The 22,575-nt window shown below is 30.8% G+C and overlaps 2 protein-coding genes across 2 annotated transcripts; one reads left to right on the plus strand and one right to left on the minus strand.

Moving 5' to 3' along the window:
- Positions 1–4,706: 4,706 nt before the first annotated feature.
- LOC145638239 (UDP-galactose transporter 1-like) lies at positions 4,707–8,915 on the plus strand. Its single transcript, XM_081689205.1, has 5 exons — positions 4,707–5,126; positions 6,267–6,516; positions 6,611–6,818; positions 7,773–8,004; positions 8,442–8,915. The coding sequence occupies exons 1-5, from the start codon at positions 5,019–5,021 to the stop codon at positions 8,661–8,663; spliced, it is 1,020 nt and encodes a 339-aa protein (XP_081545331.1). The 5' UTR covers positions 4,707–5,018; the 3' UTR covers positions 8,664–8,915.
- A 1,856-nt stretch (positions 8,916–10,771) lies between these two features.
- LOC145638240 (uncharacterized) lies at positions 10,772–12,761 on the minus strand. Its single transcript, XM_081689206.1, has 3 exons — positions 12,215–12,761; positions 11,443–11,564; positions 10,772–11,287 (listed from the first exon to the last, which is right to left on the minus strand). Exons 1-3 carry the CDS (start codon positions 12,620–12,622, stop codon positions 11,137–11,139), a joined length of 681 nt encoding a protein of 226 aa, XP_081545332.1. The 5' UTR covers positions 12,623–12,761; the 3' UTR covers positions 10,772–11,136.
- Between the last annotated feature and the right edge of the window lie 9,814 nt (positions 12,762–22,575).

Here is a 22,575-nt window from a genome sequence, read left to right on the forward strand (position 1 = left end):
TGAAAAGAAAGTAAACCATAAATAAGAAATACATGGACTGCAATCACATGCAAATTACAATATATAAATAAATAAATAACTATAACTTTTGTAAAAGTGAAACGTTGCAAACATTGCACTATTGATGATAAAAGTGCAGAGCAATTAGGAGAAGTGACATATTAGGGAGAAATAGAATAGAATGGCTTGTTTATTATTGATCAATAGGTAGAGTATTTATACAAAACCTACGAACATAAAATAGGAAACAATATTCCTAAAAGATATACCACCATAATCATAAACCCTAAAGATATATTCTCAAAATAATATCTTAACATAAATATCCTAAATATATTATTCTCTGAATGATATCTACGGAAAATATATCACACAATATTTTCCAATATCTCATATCTCTAACAAGAAGTTACCTCTAAAATTAAATAATGCTGCCCTATACATCCATTAGCCTAGGTCTAAACTTTCCATATAATCATAAAGATGAGGTAGTTATTAATGACATGCTTGATTTGAACACAGATTGAGTTGCAATAGCAACACTGATAGTTTATTTTGTTATAAGATCGTTGATGGAGTAAATAAAGCTCGAGTTACAACACGAGGGTGATAAACAGTATTTTAATTAATCTTGAAATGATTTCAATTTCAAAATTAGTGGATTCAAGTTATATAGAGACAATCTATGTAAGAGTTTGATTTGAGTGTCTGACTCAACATATGGTTGACAAGCGCTATTGATTAATTGATTTTAACAGTACAATAAATAAATTTTCAAAATGTGGAATGTATTAAAGATATTTTCCTTTTTAATCAAACAAGTTTAGACAAATTCTCCATTTCTAACAAAGTTAAACATATCCACCCTTGAAGATTAAAGTGAAGTAATTAATGAGATGTTGATCACTTTATTACTCTATAATTTTAAGCCTCTTTAAACTTATTTGACAAAATCACTCACTTATAAGACCAACAAATCAAGCAAATTAAAGTGGAGTTACATTAAAAGTATCATTATAAGTATGAAAATGCCTAAATAGGCATTAATTTTGCCACAAATAGATGGAGTTCTAACTTTCAAGTTTTACCAAGAACACAAAAAGGCTAAACTTAATGCGTATTTGAATACTTGCCATGTGCTAAACATATCATAATCATACATTCATACCTCCTTTCATTATGGAGGAACTAAAAGTCTAACTTAAAGGTAAGAAAATTGAATGCAAAACGTTTTCCTAGTGTTACGTTTCATATTGGCCTATGTTGATTATTGAGCAATTGGTCGACCTATATTTTGCCCTCATATCAAACAATCCGGTCAATGAGATTAGGCCTAGTCGTTAAGATTGAAGGGATAAATAGAATATGATACGTTATCAGTTCAACTTCGTTCCAATCCCATTTGTATATGTATTGCCCTTATTGAAATTTTCATTATACATCATAATGGTACACTAGAGTAAAAACACTACTATGCAAAAAAAAACAAAATATCAACTTATTTAGGCTTGTTTGGTATCATTTTTGGTTTTTAGTTTCCTGTTTTTTTATAAACTAAAAACCAAAAACAGGAAACAAGAAAAAGGTGTTTCCACTTTTTTGTTGTCAGTTTTCAAAATTATTATGATTTTAATAAGTTTAAATAATTTTTTATTCATTATGTGACATATATCATATATTTTTATACAACAAAAAACCAAAAAACAGAAAACCACAGTAAAGCCAAACGAACCTTATATCATAAACCGCCTTTTTATGTCTCTCCCTTTATTTTCCAATTTTTTTTATGGTAATACAAGAAATAATGATGTCGGTCAAGAATAGTTTACACATAAGAGGTAGATTAGGATTGAACAATAAAAAGTATTGGGTCTTTGTGATCCTGCATATTGTATTGATTATATTGAGTGGATGAAAATTTTGGCATATTTGATGCATGAGGGCGATTTGTTAGTTCATATGGTTGATCCATAATTTTGTAATTTTAAATGTTTGAGTACCAACCATTCTTGGTAAGGGTTGGGCACACTTGCACCCTACAAAAGACCAAAGTCCAAGTCCGTAATAAATCTATAATACGACGGCACAATGCAAACTTAGAATTGATTGATTATTGAAAGCAATACATTATATAGACTAATGAACAAGCATTCTTTCTATACGACTATACTTGGGGAAAATATAAGTTAATATATTGAAAAAGCAAGGTCATTTATTCAGTACTTTTGGTGAGCTGTCTAAAGACTGTTTGTTTTTTGCTTTTACTGTTTGGTGAGGTAATTACACATGTACCTCTCAACTAGTACATGAAAAGACGCATATACCCCTTCATTGGTATTTGAAAAGACAATTATACCCCCAGATAAACAAAATCTGGGGAATTGACTGGGTATTGCTCCTATACTTGGTGGGATTGTCTAGCTTAGTCCTAACTACATTCGGATCTGACCCGGGTTGCACATTTTGACTTATGGTGGGTGAGTCTCCCAACAAGAGTTTCTACATTTAGTGAGTCTCGAACTCCAGACCTCCTTTAAGGGACATCAAACTACTTACCATTTGAGCCAACTCTAGTTGATATATTCAATTATTCATATTTCCAATGATATTGCCGATTTGCCATGGTAGTCAAACTAGAAAAAACCTTAAGCCTTTAATGTATCCCAAATATTCAAGGAAAATATTGCTTTTAAATGAAATTATAATTTGTAACTGCAGCATTGCAGTATTTCACTGACCAATATAAAATCCTTGTTAAGTATAACTCCATGTAATGGAATATTCAGTCAAAGTTCTTTTAATACTCGTATTCCCTTCATAACCCCTAAGCGTTTGTTTGTTTAGGAGTATATTTTTACTTATTTGATCTGATCTAATTTAATTGTCAAATTTAACTAAATTTTAATCTTTTATTTATGTACGATAATTCATATGTATGATAGAAAAATATTTCAAGTGAAATAAGTATTTATGTCAAATTTAACTATGTCAATTACGAGTAATATGTTTATGATCTTTAAAAAAAAAAAAAAAATACTGTGTATGAAGCAAAGGAAATACTCGGTGTTCGACTTGTCAAACGTTGGATTAGCAGCCACGTAATAGAGAATACATTTAATTCTCCACATTTACAGGAACAACAAGCCTACTTTATAACAAACGGCTGCCATTCTTTGGACCTTCCAACCTTCGAATGTTATGTTTTCTGTGGGCCCTACTAACCTTTAATAATTTTTATTTTATTCTTTCAGAAAAAAAAAAAAATTATTTATTTTTTTTATAATTTTCGAAGTGCCTTTAATAAATATTTATCTGTTGTTAAGGCGCAGAGGGGGGAAGACATGCGCATGGTGCATGTGTTAAAAGCTTTATTTTAAGATGAAAATAATATCAGCCCAATTTAACTTAAATTATTATGATAAATACACCTAAGTATAAGTTTAAATACGTGTACTTTATACGTCATATATTGTGCAGTCTATGATAAGGAGTACTTTTTGAAAAGAGAAATACAAAGTAGATATTCTTTTACAACACTCCGTATTACATTGCAACAACATTTTAAAATTTTAACAATTTATGAAATTTACATAGATAATCAAACAACATTTTTTTAATAGGAGTAATAAATAAATTTTCAATTAATATAGAGAAAAAAATGATCAAATTTATTGTAACAAATCAAATAGATGACATAGGATAATGGTTTTTTTTTTTTTTTTTTTTTTTTTTGAAAGAAGCTAAGGATAAAGTTTTCTTTAATTTGCTTTTGGTTTGGAAACTAGATGGATGCACAGTTTGTTTGAATTTTTTAAAATATATATATATATATATATATATATATATATATATATATATATATATATATATATATTATGTGCTAAAATTTGTTATATATTTAGATAATTTTTTAAATATCAAATGATAATATTTTATATTTAATTAATTAAAAATAGGAAATCTCATTCGCCAATTTTGCTTACGTGTTATTTAAATTATTTAATTCTGAAAAAAATTAATATTCTCGTATTTAATTGGCTACCACTAAAATTTATAATCCTACGTGACGCGCTGAAAAAATTAAATCCTACGTGGCTATCTAAAAATTCGGAAAAAAACTCCCCTATCTAATTTTTCACTCATTTAAACGTATTACTTCGTAAAACCCATATTAATCATAATGTATACTTTTGTAATTCTTATTAACCATTACTCCGTTGTAGATGAATTTGTTTGAACTAATTTGAATTTGTTAACTTTTTATATATAAAAAAAAAATATATTTGTCCTATAACAAATCAAATTATTATGAACAATATAAGACCTTAATAGAACGATAGAACTTATATCAATCATAAAATAAACTTGCGTAATTTTTATTTCTAGTAAACATTTATAATATGTTTGAACTAATTTAAATTCCCTTCAAATTAATTTGTCCTTTTTTAAAAATTAATTCAAATTAATTTGTCCTTTAATAACCAATCAAAATACTAAGAACAATATTAATTTTACACCATTTTATTCAAAAGTTAATATCTTTAAGGGAAATATTTCAAAATGGCAACAATTCACAAATGATAATAGTAAATCAAAAAACAAATTAAAACAAAAAAAAAAAAAAAAAAAAAAAAAAAAAAAAAAAAAAAAAAATCACACAAATATCCCTCTTTCACATAAAATTCTTATTTCTCACATCACATAGTTGAAGAAGAAACAGCTTCACCTTCTCTTGTCAGTTGTCACTATAAACACCCCAAATGCCTTCCATGCTCTTTCTCTCTCCTCTTCAAATCTTCAATCCCCTTACTCTCCATGACACTCCAACCCCTTCTCAATTTCAATTTCAATTGACTCAAATTTAGGGTTTTCTCTCTCGTTTCTCTTCACTCTTTTGCTGTTTCAATTGGGTTTTTGTTTAATTTTTCCGGGTTTTTGTTTAATTTTTAAGGGGTGATTTTGATCTGGGTTTTTCTTATTTGGATCTGTGAAGAAATAGGGGAGATAATTTTTGAAAAATGGAGGAGGGGTTTTGTAATTGGGGAGTGATCCGATCTCTTCTTGCTATTGTTCAATGGTGGGCTTTCAATGTCACTGTTATCATCATGAACAAATGGATCTTTCAGGTCTTTTTTTATATTTTCCTTTTATTATTATTAATTGGGTGTTTATAAATTATCCATCTTTGATCTTATTTTAATAATTTTGGTGGGTTATCTGAGCTGCTTCCTGTATATTTATATTCAAATGTGTACAAATTGAGGTTTCCTTTGTTCTGATTCTGTATTATTGGATTGTGATGCCATCGTTAATGTGTATTTTGAGGTTTGCGTGTCAATTGTTGTAATTAATGTTTAGTTGATTATTTGTGTATTTTATTATCGTTTTTCTATTGTTATATCGTGTGAAAAAATGATTTCTTCCAGTTGCTAATTTATTCTGAATAATATGGTTGCTATTTGTTTTAGTATTTGTATGTGTTTAGAATCGCTTTCAGTTTCGTTTGATGTTACACTTCTTAAGTGAGGTTATCTTTTGGGTATGATCAAATTGATGTTACGACTGATTGATGCTTATTCTAGTTTGTCAATGGTTTTTTTAATTAGAACAGGGGGGGAAATAGGAAAGGGAAGTTCTTGCTTTATCACATTTGGCATCCCTCCAAGGGAGATGGATCGACGTATTTCGTGTTAGTTTTTACACAATTGATTTTCATTATAATGTTGGAACTCATGTATAATTAAAGTGATTAGAATGCCAATTGTATTACCATGGACTTCTCAATTCTGTTGTGCATCTATTTTTCGTGAATCTTGATATGTTATGGCTTATGATGCATAGTATTACTGTAAAAGACGGTATTATTGGCTTCTTAGAGAAAGTTGCTATTGTGGAATTACTAGTATGTTGATCTAGTCAGATGGTAATGTTTGTGTCTTCACCTAATTTTTGAATGTGCTATATATGCCTATATGGTGTGATGAAAGATTGAAAGCAGTTAAATTGTTAAATAAATTCCTTTGAAATGAACGCAGGGATTAAGAGCAGCTAGAGAAACTCGTAGTTGGTAATTCAGTGTTGTCCTAGGAAGAACGTCTGAATTTATCTGAAGTAGAGATAACAATTTCCTCTCTTCAGTTTAGATCAGATCCATTGATGTCAAATGTGCCATTGCATGCATAACTATGTGTTGTTTTAAATTACTCATGAGCCAGTTATTTGTGCAAATGTTAACATGTTTTCTTTTTTGGGTATTGGTTAAACAGAAACTGGACTTCAAGTTTCCTCTTACAGTATCTTGTGTCCACTTCATATGCTCTTCCATTGGAGCTTATGTAGCAATTAAGATTATGAAGGTAAAACCTTTAATAACAGTTGACCCTGAAGATCGCTGGAAAAGGATATTTCCCATGTCATTTGTTTTCTGCGTCAACATAGTCTTGGGAAATGTGAGTCTTCGATATATACCAGTCTCCTTTATGCAAACTATCAAATCCTTCACTCCAGCAACAACTGGTCAGTTTTAGAATCAAACTTATCGATTTTTTGTCTCCAAATTGGTTTAAGATGGCTTTCTGCAATAATTTTGTCTGAACATAAATTGTAACAGTTATTTTGCAGTGGCTCATTTGGAGAAAATACTTTGAGTGGAAAATCTGGGCATCTTTGGTCCCAATTGTTGGTGGGATTCTTCTAACTTCTATGACGGAACTTAGTTTCAACATGTTTGGATTTTTGGCTGCTTTGTTTGGTTGCTTGGCGACCTCAACCAAAACTATTCTTGCAGAGTCTCTTTTGCATGGCTACAAGTTTGATAGGTACTTGTTTATCCCTATCTGTTTCCTTTTCCTGCTCTGCCAATGTGTTATGTATTTTGCATTAAGACCTTTGTGCCTCATACTTGATCTATCTAATAGGCTGACCTTTATTGTTCTTCATGTTTTGTGTTGTTAATTGAAAGGATAAAGGGGACGTGTGAAATACTGAAATTAATGGTTTTTCATATACCTTCCAAATTATTTTATTCATCAAAGAAGATCATTTCATGTGCATTACATGTTGACCTATAACCTCTATTATCATGCTTGTGATACTTTAGAATGGCGGTTTCTGTTAGATCTGTAAACGTCTGTTGGCTGACTCAGCAACTTTGCTTCATTCTTCAGACACCTACTATACATATGAAGCACATCCCACTCCCTGTTTTTCTTCCATTGTTGAGATCATTACAGATCATCCCTGATTTTTATGCGGTGATTAACTTTCTGTGTTATCGACCATCTGTTACATACTCTTATATATTCTGAAAAGGGAGTTAGAGATAAGTAGAAGGAAAAGATAACGATACGAGAAAATGATTTCATTTGGATCTGGATTGATTAGTAGGAATGCGACCTTTAGTAACATTGCGCACTAATGTACCTTAGGAATTCATGATTAGTAAACCTTTCATTGTTCATTCATTCTTGCCTTGTCCTAGCTCTGATTGGTGAAGTAGGGAGGTAGTGGAATGGGGATTTCTGCTTTCCTCCTCATCACTCGTTGTTTTCTGGATCTAGCGGTGTACTGAAAATCATTTCTTCATATGAGCCTTTGGTTGTATTCAGAATCTTGTCTATCTATGGGCAAAATGCAAATATGCTTGTTTAGCTGTCTGCTACAATCTTTACCTTGCCTTGCCTGTGTTTGCCTTCATTCACCTTCTTCTCTTTGGTCTTTAGTAATCTGGTTCTTCTCTGCAACTGATTTTTTCTGTGTTGATATTTTTCCAGCATAAATACCGTCTACTACATGGCCCCTTTTGCAACAATTATTTTAGCATTACCAGCTTTGGTACTTGAAGGTCCTGGAGTGATTGTATGGCTTAACACACACCCTTCAGTCTTCTCTTCTATGAGCATCGTCTTTGGCTCTGGAGTATTGGCTTTCTGTCTCAATTTCTCCATCTTTTATGTTATTCATTCTACTACAGCAGTCACGTTCAACGTTGCTGGAAATCTCAAGGTGAGCTGAAATGATTCTGGTTATTGTTTTTGGCATCCCTTATGATCTAAAGTTGTTTTGTTGAATCTTTCTACCCTTCATTATTTGCGAGTTCAAAGAACTTAAACCTCCCTCTGAACCAAAGTATCAATCGATTTAGCTTATTAATTCAATCCAAAATACAAGTCATTGTACATTACAATACAAATGCAACATTAAGTATATCAATACAATGCCCAGAACAATTGTATCAATACAATCATTAGATTAACAATACATCTTTCATAGAACTTTACTTGATAATATGCTTATAGTTTATTACAACAACCTAGCAAAGGATGTAATCCAAAAATTAAACGAGATAATATTTGCTAAATATTCTGATTATGTGGGTTGTTTCTTTTTTTTTTTTACATAAATAAATAAAACACCTAATTTGCTTGTATTGCTTTTCTTAGGTTGCTGTTGCCGTTCTCATTTCATGGCTGATATTCAAAAACCCAATATCGGGTTTGAATGCACTTGGGTGTGCTGTAACCCTGGCTGGGTGTACTTTCTATGGCTATGTGAGGCACTTGATATCACAACAACCGCCCGGCACACCAAGAACACCCAGGACTCCACGGAGTCGGACAGAAATGATCCCCCTTGTGAATGAGAAGTTAGATGACAAGGTCTGAATCAAAAGTAGCATATTGCAGGTAAATTCAAGGTGCTTGGAATAGGTTTATAGGAAGACAACATAGGTGATGACGATGATATTTATTTCTTTGTTGTGTAGACATGATTAGATTCTTATAATTCAATAGATGCTTCTTTTCTAACCCTTCATACATATATATAGAGGAAAAAAAGGTAGTAGCTCTAGAAGTAATGATTGTTTAAGAAGTTCTTCAATTTCTGAATTTACCATCGCCAGTATTTGCTTTATACAGTATGTTTTCTTAGAGCTGTTGCCCTCTTGCTCTGAAAAATATACTTCCATATTCTCCATAGAATTTATCTATGCCTAAAGACGGGAGTACACATTAACGTTGAGCTAGCAAATCACAAAGATAGGTATGTTTTATAGAAACAGCTGATTAGATGAAAAGGAAATGAATATAGTTTATGCTTATGGACTAAAGGATATTGCATAGTATGTGTTGTGTCTAAAAAAGAGAGTTATATTCGTATTGGTTGTTAAAATAGAATAAGTAGGCAGTGTTTACTTAAACTACATATTATTTTGGTTTCACTTCCTTTTTAGCTGAATAATGTGCTAACACATTGGCATAATAATGAAAATGGAGTGGATTCAGTGGATGTAAATAATCTAATAGAGATAGTAGAGTGAGAATAGACGCTCTGGTTGATAGTGATATTGAGTATATACACGCGAAAGATAGTAAGTAGATATACGAGAAAGAGGGAGTAATGCATTGCGCATATACAGAATAGTATATTTTAGTAAGGGTTTGGTTTACCTGAATGGCTGAACCAACCATTTTAGACATTAACACGGGGCTTCAATGGTAATACGAAGTTGTGGATTTACTCATATAAGCTCTTAAGATACAGACCAGAAACTTTCGGGCCTTATATCTCTTAGGAGCCATTTCGCGCAGCCCATGCCACTGACCTGTGAGCAGAATGGTATGGTACTCCTTAGTCCTTACTCTTAGGAGTAATCTAGTTGGTTTCTAACTTTCTATACATGTTCAAGCTTATTAAGGCGAAACCGAGTCGAAATTTGAGCTTTTGGTCAAGTTCAAAAACTTGTTCTAACTCGGCTCATTTTAGTTTACTCATTGCACTATTGTAGTACTATGAAGCTCATGTTTATGCAAACAACCTGATATTTCAATAGCAATTTACTCGTATTACTAGTTGCTTAAATAGTTCTTTATTGACGTTAATTTACCTGCACATGTATTTTTTAATGTTGAGGAAATGGTATTCAAACCCGTAATGCAATTTTCTAGTATGTATGTTTAGCTAATCCATGCCTTAATTGACTTCAATGGTTGACTATCTATCATTATATTAGACTGGGGGATAAGATCTTCTCGATATATGAGGATATTATGTTCTTTGTCTATTATTTTGTTATCAAATTATCAAATAATCTGTCGTATTTACATTCACCTATTTGATAGACAAAGATAATACATGAAATGCTAAGGGTTACAAATAAGGAGCTAAAAAACTCAACTTCAAACCGTGAAATATGAAGCGCGAATAATACATACAACTATACAAGTATGATTCCAACCCTTCATCGACATGGTTGATTATCCAATACAGCCCTCCTCGGACCATATCAAGGAATCATCTAGACCTCAATCTTGTAGTAACCTCTGTAAATAATACAGTAACATGGACTTTCTTCAAGTTTACCTACTTTTTCATTTGTCTTGAAGCATCTTTGTAATCTTTAAAGTTCACATTCATCATTTTTCAAGTAAATATTAAAAGGGTGGTTAGGCTTTGATGGCCTCAATGTTTTGTTTTTACTTAGAACGGCTACATACAACTTCAAACTCCATAAATTAAGAATTTTGGACATCATATAAAATCAAATACTATAAACAACATAGTATAAGACATAAAAATGGTCCTATCTTACTTTAGTTTATACAACCTAAATTAATTTAACCCAAAGTTTTTATGCACCCACAAATTCCAAGGCACCTTATTGATTGCAATACGAAGTCTTCATTTCAATGCAATATAAAAACCACAACCAAACAATGTACCATTCAAAATCCAACCAAGCACCATTATATCTCACAAATCTAAAGGTACCCTTCACCTTGTTTTAAATTCTGATTAATTATGACAAAAGTTACTAATCAATTTTCAAAATCTGACAATTTCTGACATTATTGTCACATATCAAAATTAAAGAAAATAAATTTACAGAGGAATTTAATTGAAGGAGATAATCATGATTATGATACTTTCCCATCTCATAAACAGATATAAATTAGTTTAGTTAGTAATTACATCATGGGTTAACATATAACCCCAAATATTACTACTTAAAAGGATCCCTAATGATTATTAATAATATTCTTCATTCCCTTCTAAAATCCTAAATCTTTATATTTCATTTTTTTCTCTCTACAAACCACATAAAATTTAATTTAAATTAATTTTTTTAAATTATTTTTAAGCTAAGAGCCAGAAATTCTTCTGCCACCTGGTGCTAATGAGGTAACCACCCATGCCTTTGCTCTGCTTTCTGACTCCAATTGTCAAGCATTCAGCATTGTTAATGCATTGCTCCACAAAATCCTCTGAATTGCTCATTCCAAATAAACTGCCCAAAAAATCAATAATTAAAATTATGCTTAATACAATAATTAAAATTGATTCTAAAATATCTGATTAAATTTTTTTATAAGGTAGATCTACGGAGTAATAAATTTTAAAACAAAAATTAATTAAATTCCTTAGAAAAAAAATTGGACTCACCAAGTCATTATTGGGGAGGGCTTCTTCTGGCCTAGCACTAGCACTGATGCTTCTAGCTTCTTCACTTGGCTCAATACTGTTGATAGCTTAGGACCTTGTATCACTAGTGCTTCTACTTCCACCTGAAAATAGAATACCGAACTCCAATAATTACAAGCAAATCTAATATATTTAGCATGTAATTATGAACTACTAGCCACTAATCCAAAATTACTAGACTTTTTAGCCATTAATCCAAAATTTATTAGACTCCGACTAATCCGAATTTGAACTAAGAGCAACCAAAGCCTATTCGACTTTGACTAATCTGAATTTAAAGTTCAGGGCATACCCCACCTAGGAAGAATTCTTCCCAAAGATTTACTCATTTACACATTTGAATTTATCATACATTGATGCTTAATTATTAAGGAGTTCTAAGAAAAAACAACAAAATAACATCCCATTATAAAATGAAAATTTCTTGCTTAAGTCACTTTCCACTATTTCATAATCAAAGATAACTACAAGATTACAAAGTGATAAAACAAAAAGTAGTATATTCCTAGATTTCTTTACATGCATAATAAAGATCCCATCTTTACCTCATTTTTTACAAAAACCTTAACTTAACTTTCTTCATAAACCTTTATGAATCACCATTTTCACCCATTTAAATGCAACAATATAATTTTTTTAAACTTTAAACACAAAAGATCCCAACTTTACTCTGTTTTATTTTTTCTCTGAAAATCAATCTTTTAAAAAAATAGAGTGAAGAAGAAGAAGATACCTCAGGTTTGCAAGCTTTGCAAAGAGAACCAAGAGAGCTAGCAAGAGTAGAAGCAGTAGAATGAGAATCAGAGTCAGAAATAATATGAAGCAGAGTAAGCCAATCACCCTTATTAGTAACATGAGTTAATGCCCACATCATAGCATGTTTAGATCTAGAAGTTTCATCAACAACCACCATTACCCTTTTCTGTGCCATCATTCCTCCATTGTTACCACCTCCATACTCATTTGCATACATACTGTTAATCCCATTCATCTGTTTCCAACAAGAACCCATATCATTTTCACCTCCATAAGAGTATCTTCCATGGCTGTTTCGACCTCCATAGCTAGCCCATCTCTTTGATGTGGACTTCCATCCTTCTTTTGCGCTTAATTGCCTCAAGATTGAACCTGGGGTTGGCATTTTGAGAAATGCAGGTAAGGTGTTTGATGAAATGCGTGAGTGAAGAAAAAATGGGGAAAATGGGAAGAAGAAGGGTTTTGTGAATGTAGAAGAGAAATGGGTTAATGGGTTTTGCTGGGATTGTTAGAAATGGGGGTTTAGGAGAGAGAAAGAAGGGTAAATGGGGGTTGCAGGTGGTATTATAATGAGACAAGCACTGAATGAAGTGAGGTAAAGTGAAGAAGACAAAATAGTGGACGGATGGATGAGTGTGAATTGTGATGGGATGTGATGGACGTATGGATGTGATTAACAGGAGGAGAGAGAGAGTGTGTGTGTGGGTTTGACGGAATCAATTAGGATGGCAATGAATTAATTACAAATATAAGCATATATCCCAAGATTACTTAATTAATCATGTCATAAAGGAAAGAGTAGGTATAAATTTGTACAAGTATTTGGATGTGGACTAGCTTAATATGGTGGATTTTATTTATGTGACGCTATCTAACTGGTGGTGAAGAATACACAGAGTACACTTTAGCTTCTTAACTATTTAAACATCATTGTGTGAATGAGATTTAACAACCATTTTAACTCTCTACAAATCTACATGAACGAAATGAGGTATCAATATATCCGCTTCTCTTCTAATCTTGAGATTGAGTTGAAAGGCATTGGACAAGTACTTGTATTTTCTTAACTCAAATCTGATTCATGATCATCTCTAATGTTTGTAGTTATTATACAAGGTATACAACGTACATTATAGTCATCTTAACCTATACTTTGAATTACTCTCTCTTTTCGTTGAGTAAAATGTATTGAAAATCGCAATTCTAACCAACCATTTTTAAGTTAGCTAGATCCGAGCAACTTATCAAATCAACTTAACTTCTATTGAAGAGCAAAAAATCTGATCAATTAATGAATCGAGCTACATTTTAGTCTTAAAATTTATAGTCAAGCTTACTAAAGTGGCTCAAACTTTCAACCGAGCTTTTAATCATTTATAGATAACCAGGGTTTGTTTCTTAAACAAAATAACCCATTCTTTAAACGGCATAAACACTTTTTTTTTTCTCCCGCCTCGTCAATAACGATCAAATCTACGCTCTAAGCTACCCCACACCAAATCATCTTAATTAACAAAGGATCTTTGATTATGTGAAGAATTATTGAATTAATATTAAAAAGAAAAATTAGATTAAAGATATGAATTAATAATGAATATGATGAGGTTGGGGAAGTAAAGGTCGTGGGATGAATGATAATGGTACACTTTATGGGTAGTTAAAGGCTCACGAGAATCACTTTGTAGCACCAGATCTAGCAAAAGCATCACTATACTTTTCTAGTCTTCTGTTTTTATCATCATTGTTATTGAAATTATACTTTGCTTTTCTACTCCTATACAGTTTTTTTTTTTTTTTTTTTTTTTTTTTTCATCTACCAGAAAGATTCGATCTTTGTTTATCTTTCTTGTACCACTGCTTTTCTTTTTTTCAGTTTTATTCCCTACCTTTTCCTTAATCTTTGTTTTAATTTTCCGTATTTTTGTACTTGATAGTTATCTTACTTTAATGTATTTTGAGATCCCTGTAATGGTTTGTACACTAAATTTTCATGTTTGCCAAATCAATGCAAGTAGAGAACAACACAAGTATATATGACCTAATAAGTTTTGGTCCAACACGAGCCAAGTTTAACCCGACAAGCCAATATAGAAGAGTATGTATCGATCATTTTACGTTGGGTAGTCTAGCACAGATTTAAGCTTAGGTTTGATTGCACAATCTGCACGTGAGCCGTATCATGGGTTAACCCCTTAAAAATGTCAGCATAGGAATTGAGGCTAACTATAATGTGTTGTGGGTCATGCTCAACCTTCTGACCATACACACGAGTCACGACTTAATGAAAAGCTTGTTTCATTCCTCTGTAAAAAAATATTATAACTAATTGAAATACTTGAATTAAAGCCATAACCATTCTTAAAATAATATGTACACTTATGCATATCAATATTTCATTACACAATAACATAGTGTACATACTATTGGTTTTTTTTTTTTTTTTTTTTTTTTTTTAAATAAAATCAAATCAGCTCAAAATGATTTGAAAAGTTATTGAAGTAAGGAACACTATCCCTAATTGAATTTAGAATTATTCGCATAGACGTACTACTAGTGTGTTAGATAACCATTGATGCAATAACAATATAGCTAGAACCTATCACAATTGATCACACAAATTTGTCACTCCATCACCCATTCTTTCTCTCCTCTTTACAAATATAGAACCTATTCCTATTGATTAAACAAATCGGTCACTCCATCCTTAACGTACATTTTGATCCCTTTCCTCACCACCGTACCACCATGGCATCAAATACGCTAAGCCGAAAAGCTAGGCAATTCAACACCATCACCTCGCGGCAACTTCCAGTCATCGGCAGGATGTCTAAGTAAAGGAATTTGCCCTTCACATAAGAGTGCTTGTTTAGCTAGGAACAACAAAGTACTCGTATTAGTGTAGGTTAGTTCTTGTGTCCTTCTAATCATTAGACAAATTAATTACAAGAACATAAATTATTAGACAAAAAGCTAACTGTAACCGTGTGCTATGACTACTAAACGAATCTATAAATAAAAATAACAAGATCCTAATCTTAATAGATCCATAAATAGGTACATTAATTAATCACATGATAATCTAATAATCTAAATCAAATGTCATAAATAAATAAATTAATCTGATTCTCAAACTAAAATAAATGAACGTAAGTTGACAATTACGTAGCATGTACGTTGCCAAAAAGGGTATATTATTTATAATCTAAATAAACGTATTTATGTCGTATTTGATGTAATTAACACAACAATTTGTAATTGGGTTTTGTATGTTTTGTACGTATCATCTCTTTCAAATGACCCCGTGAATTTCATCCACATTATCATATATATATATTCATATTGCATGAATTGCCCTCTTTATCAAGTCGTATAAATCCTTAAAACGTGAATTTAACTAGGAAAGAGGGACCTCTATATATTGGATTATTATTGGACATAGCAAACTAAATGAAGGAAAAAAGTCGGGACCAACTAAATAGAGATTTATTTGCCTGGAGTAGTGTAGGGATATTTATTAGTTCGCACTTTAATTTACGTGTGGTGTTGAGAGTTATTGGTCGTTAGTGACGGATTCAGTAGTGTATCTAAGATTTTGGACTACGATGTTTAATCTATCATGTACTTGTCATCGTGATTATTGTTATGGTTTCTATTCACTTGATCTTTACTAATATGAATATAATTGAACTTATATATGTGAACCTATTTGAGCTAATTAGAACTGATCTAAACATATTATAGTTGTAAATTAAACTTGAATGATTTTTATAAAGTTAATTTCAGCTTGTTTTAAAAATTATCTTATTTTAACTAATTTTTCAGACAATAATAAATGAAAATCAGGTGAATTAAATAAGAACTTACTCCATATCGCCGTTATTTTAGGGAAAAACCTTTGTCAATTTCCCTATAGTATAGGTATATAGAAATATGAAATGACAAAGATGTTTGTTGTGAATTTTTATAAGGCCTTCCTACATCATCATTGTCTCTTCAATCCACTCCTTCCAATCCATGTATCCATATTCTATACTTTCTTGCATGAGTTGCATTGATCTTTCAAACCATGTCCTTCAATGTAGGTTGATTCTAACTTAAAAGCATAAAAATCAGGGGACTGTTTGAAATCTTTTCTTAATAAGGAAAGTTATACATGACCAATATATACATATAACCTTTATTCTCCATGCATAATATGATCAAATCAAATAAAGTTATGTTATTGGAATTGGTAAAAGAGTCGTGCAAAGAAGAAGATAATGTGGGTCTGTTCTGATTGACTGAACTGAACTGAACTTATTGAAGCTGAATTAAACTGAATATTTTATGAGTGAAGAAAATTAAGAATTGAACAGAACTGAACTTATTATAGCAGAAATGAACTGAACTGAAAATAATCTAAAGAGAACAGACCCTACATCTCAATTTTTTTTTTTTTTAAATAATAATTATTATTTTTTAAATATATCCCTTTAGTTTTGAAATGACCCTAAAATGCCAAAAATGTACAATAATATATAAAAATTTACCAAATATCACACTTTCTTAAATGAAGGTGATTCATACGGACAAAAGTAAGGGCACACGGCACGTCTTCATAAAATATAGACTTTAAAGTTCAGAGTATAGTGAAGTATCATACACTCAATCAATGTCTTTATGTCTCTGATATTTGGTCACTTGATAATGAGTTCTTCTTCTTAAATGCAAATTAATTATATTCACCAGGTAATTAAGATTGTGGAATATTAGCACAATGATACCTCTGTTCAAACTGGCTGAAATAATAATGTGTAGATTAGAGTAGATTATACTCTTTGGTCGTCCCATGAAGTTGGACATAACGAAGTTGTTGTAATAGTACGTACTTTAGCCTATTACTCGTATTTGCAGTATAGGTAGCTACGGAACTAGCATCTCTCACATAGTCACATGTCAAATACTTCGTAGAAGGGAAGATAATTTAAGAGAACTTTCCCTACACCTAAGAAGCATATGTAATTGGTAAGACTTAAACTTGTTACTTCAAAACTATAAGGTGGATTTCTCACTATATCTACCAATTAAGTAAGCTTTATTAAACATGAGACTTTAGATAATGAAAGTGTTTAAATTAAGGACTTGTTCAGATTTATTGAAAACAACTTCACTGAATAGAATCGAACTTAATTGAATAAAGCTGAAATAAATTGTTAACGAGAGAAGAAAATTCGAAATAGAACTGAACTGAAAATAAGGCGAAGAAAACAAGCCCTAAATCTGACTTGTATGGATGTATAATCGTACATACATGGTATGTACTTAATTTACTTCTATTTATTTGAATTGTTATAAATAAAGATTTTATTTAAATTTATTAAAACATTTTAAATTTAAATATTACATTTCATATGAAATAAGATAAATTAAGGTTGGTAATATCTCTCGAGTAAACAATATAATGTTGATAGAGCAAATACTTTTTGCTTACCATTAATTGGGTTATTATTATCTCATATTACCCGTTTAAGAAAATAAAAATAAAAATAAAAAAAAATAAAATTGTGGTAAGAATGAAATAAGTCTTCGTATAATGTTATCCCCTCCTAATACATACGTACAAATTAAAGTACAAACCACAAAACAAACAAAAGGTAGCTTGGTCTAGGACTCTAGGTGCATAAATTATTTATTGTTGTACGTACCACAAGTTAACATTAAAGTGTACTTAAGATCATCTCCAATGGTGAGATTTGAGGGAGTTTCTTTAGGAGAGAGATAATATTTTTTACAAAGGATATCAATAAGTTGGCATTTAAACTAAGCATGCAACTCCAAAACAAAGTTACTAAATTGGGAAATTGGACTTAACATGAGTTGCTAAATAGTGAAGTGATATGGGTATTACCATCAAAGGTAAAAAACAACTCATTTTGTATTTCAATGCTCAAAATTGAGTCTCACCAGTGGAGATGATATTAATGACAAGATTTGTGCTTATAATAGTTAAACATAATCAATAAATAAAGTATTATAGTACGCGCGAATAGCAATACGAGTTACACAAAATTTACCAACTTAAATATTTAACAGTGTATTATGTTAATTTCCAAATGTACAATCCTGTGAATTGAATAATACGTACTGAAAGTACTATCTGCATTATATTTCTAGTTAGGGGGTGGGAATGTGACAACTTAATGAAGATACAAGGTGCAATAAATATTTTAATTTGTACTGAATGCAACGGTTAATGTATGACTTAGATTAAATGGTCTGATATTAATTCAAGGTCAATGAGAACTAGAGAATATAATCCTAGTTTGATAGATTACTCTCTAAATTATATAAAACGCTAAAGCAATTTTAAAAATTTCGTTCCAGAAATGTGATCAATAATTATCAAGAGGATAATATGTCAATTAATCAATCTAATTAATGGAAAAAATTAGTATAAACAATCGATATTTTATCTTATGTCAACTGCTTAACAGTTAAACAAATAGGCAGAACACGAGGTCACTAACGAAAGAGGCTACCCTTGATCTATGGTCTCCAACTCTCCATCCATTCATGGAACTTGCACCTACCTTGGCATTAAGGTTATATATGTACTGTACGTGCACTCATTGTACAAATTACAATAACAGAGAACTAATAACATACATAGGCATGTATAGGCAATTGCATCATTATTATTTATGAGGCTAAGATTTCGTACCAGCTTGTAACAGGCATATATAATGCATGCATGCATGTAATGACAAATTGAAATCATACCAAAAGCTGCTTCCATATTTCATATCATTATTTTTCAGATCCTTTATTTACTTTATTAGTGCCTTCTTCCTTCTAATTGGCCAAATAATGTTTACCTTTTTTTGTCAAATTTTGTCATCAAATTTTTAATACTACCCGTTACATATTATTTGCAATGATTAGACATTTTTTCTCTCTTATATTAAATCATTGCAAATAATATGTAACAAATGTGTGTTTTTTTAAACAACTAAGAAAAAAAAATGGAATGATGATGAAGCATTATTGCTTGGATTTTATGCTATACAACACTTTTATCAAAATTTGGCCTTTCTTATATCATTGTGAACGTTGGAAGGTATATGATGCCCAACCAACTACGAGGTACCTATTTATTATTGCTATGAATTTTGGGCACAAATAATGAGATTGTTTTTGTTGGTTTAAAAAGACTAATTGGGTCTAGAATATGATGGTTCATAATGGGTATTGCTGGTTTAAGAAAAAAGAGTGTAGTCCCTTTGTGATGATTGAAGTAGGAAGATTGTAATTTAATAATTTATACTTGTATATTTTTTATATTGTTATAAAAGCTGATCAAGAGGTAAAGCATAAGAGAGAGAGAGAGAAAGTTTGTGGTCATGAGAAATTGAGCACCCTCAAATTTCATACTCAAATGCTCAATTGTTTGAAATGGAGATGATCAATTGAAAAGAATATAAAAGATGATAACAATTTTAAGGTGAATTTATAAGCGATTGAATTTGTGCTAGCAATTGATCCTAATCAAACATTATAAAATTAGGTAATTTTTTTGGTTATTTTTTAAGAGATGATGAACTCAATGAGTCTCCTATAATTAGACACTTTTTAATATGATTTTGGGCGCAATTATTAGGCAAAATAGCATGACTCATCATCGAGGCCTTGCCTATCGCTCTTCATGAGAATAGAATTTGATCACCTCATTTAAAAGGTGATGTAGATAAATTTTGACCTCTTTAGCCTCCTCCTTCGAAAAAAACTAAGAATACCCATCGTGAAGGGTGTTGAGACACTTTTTTTAAGACTCGAGTGACTAATTCTATATAAAGAAAAATCTAATGGTAAATTCATGCATGTTAATAATTATATGTGAGCAACATTTATATTATTTTGGTCTTTTGGAACAAATTCCCGCTTCAACTTAAATAATGCGTATGTACAATTATCATCTTAAGTTATTATTATTATTATTATTATTATTATTATTATTATTATTATTATTTCTTACGAAAATAATCATCTTAAGTGTGAAAACAGAATAGTTCAATTTCTATTTCCATAGTTACGTTCTTACGTGCATAGTAAAAAGCGTGAAATTCAACAATTTGAAAACCCAATAATTAGAATACTAGAATCTTATACAATTATTGAATAGAGTACTTATTTACTTTTTTTTTTTTTTGAGAGAGAGTACTTATTTACTTGTAGTACTACATTTCTCTCAACTCTCAATATAAAACGAAATGGATAATAAAATTTCTAATATCCAAAATTTTAAATATATTGAAATTATATTTTTGGCATATTTCTTACTGCCAAATAAATAATGACAACAAAATTGAAAGTGAAATATCATTCAGATGGGCCCACAAAAGTGGGCCCAATGGATTTGGTTAAATAGGAAGTCAGAAATTCAGTTTGCACAACTCCAATATAATTACTCCCGATTAATTCGCCGGGGCCCTATCTTCTTCTCTGAATACTCCAATTTAAGACTGCCTTTTTTTGGGCTTAAACAGTAAAACTTTTTTAACCCCCAACTTCCCAATTATTGAAACCACTACTTTTTTCACACAAATTTTTTGTAAGACCAAGAAAGATTAATTCCAACTATCTTTAACCTTTGTAGTTCGTTTTATCCTTTAAATATTTTCTAAATTTGGTAATTTTATCACTATATCTAAATAAAATAGAGAAATGGTAATTCTACATGGGATGGGAAGATATGATTTCCATCTAAAAAGTTAAAAACAATTATTGTAAATTTTTATTATTATTTTTTATAAACGTTTAGAGTAATTTTTAATGAGTAGGATTTTTAAGATGGCTTTTAACTTATCACAATTTTAGCAAACAATAGAAATATACTTTGTACTTCGCATTTGATATTGATAGATAAAATTTATAAAGGACAATAGGCTTGTATTTTCAGCTCATCTTCATCAAATGACATACACCTCATGATTTTCTATTTACCACAACAAAAATTTAATTTTGACTAAAGTATGACAAAATCACGTATTACTTGGTGTAATATTTTCACTTTTACCTCCTTATATCAGTTATATGTGGTCTTATAATGGTTATATATAATATATCATTTTATTCATATTTTGAACTCACTTTTCTTATTGATTGATAGTTATAGTTTCACATATCAATAAAACTAAGGACATGTTTACATTCACTGAATTGAGTTGAATTGAACTGAAATGACCTGATTGAAGTTGAACTGAACTGAACTGAACTGAACTGAATAGAACTAAAATAAATATTTTATAAGAGAAAGAAATTAGAAACTAAACTGAAGTAAACCAAACCGAACTGAAATTAAGCTGAAGTAAACAGACACTTAAATAAATAACATCTCTCTAATTCAAACATCACATGACAAGATCTTCACAACTCAAAAAAGTAAGAAAAATAGGAATACCGGACAAATAGGAATTTGTGCCAGCTGATGAAAGCCATTTTAGTGCGCAAAAACTTGTAAATCCATGTTATCTTAATCTCGGTTGGTTAAACATTTCTACTCAGAAGAAGATAGAAGAGACAAGTTAGTGTTCAACATTCTTGTTATGAATGGCCATCTTGTGAACAACATAACACACAAACCAACCTAACTTTTTCTCAATCATCTTTCTAAACTAACAAAAACTAAAATATCATTCGTCTTATGTTACTTGCATCGTTTGCTTCATCACGGCCCGTGCCGTGAGACTTAAACAAAAGAAATAGAATAAACAATTGAGCAATTCTAAATTTATACTTCGTAATACCTTATCTTTAGTCTAAAATGACCGTAATAAAGGCCGGTTAAAATAGTAAAGATAACCGTTAAAAAGTTTTTTTAAAAAATATCATATGTCCGAAGGATCAATTAGCGACAAAGTTTGTATATCTCTTAACAATTTAGGTAACAACTATATTGTAATGCGGAAGAACATTGGTCCAATATCATACAATAATTACTCCTAAGGCACACACCTTTGATAATTGATAGTGAAATATTAATGGTTGGTACTGGTATATTCTATGATTTTACTAAAAAAAACTAAGACTAAGTTATACAAAGTAAATCAGTGGTTAAAAATTTTGATCATGAGCAGATAATATAATGAGACGAAGGGACTAGTATAGCTCGAAGTAGACCTGTACTGAATTAACCCAATGTGTCTGTGGTGTTACCGCGGTAACTACAATAAGCCTGTAAAATGTCAAGTGTACACAAACTCTTCTCTACTGCAATTATATTTCTAGACTGTATTATGTATTTATGTCACAGACTTACATGTCTACAGACTGCGTTTACATAGTTGGAGTATGAGTATATTG

Source organism: Chenopodium album, chromosome 7, assembly GCF_948465745.1.
Source record: "Chenopodium album chromosome 7, dcCheAlbu1.1, whole genome shotgun sequence".
Taxonomy (NCBI): domain Eukaryota; kingdom Viridiplantae; phylum Streptophyta; class Magnoliopsida; order Caryophyllales; family Amaranthaceae; genus Chenopodium; species Chenopodium album.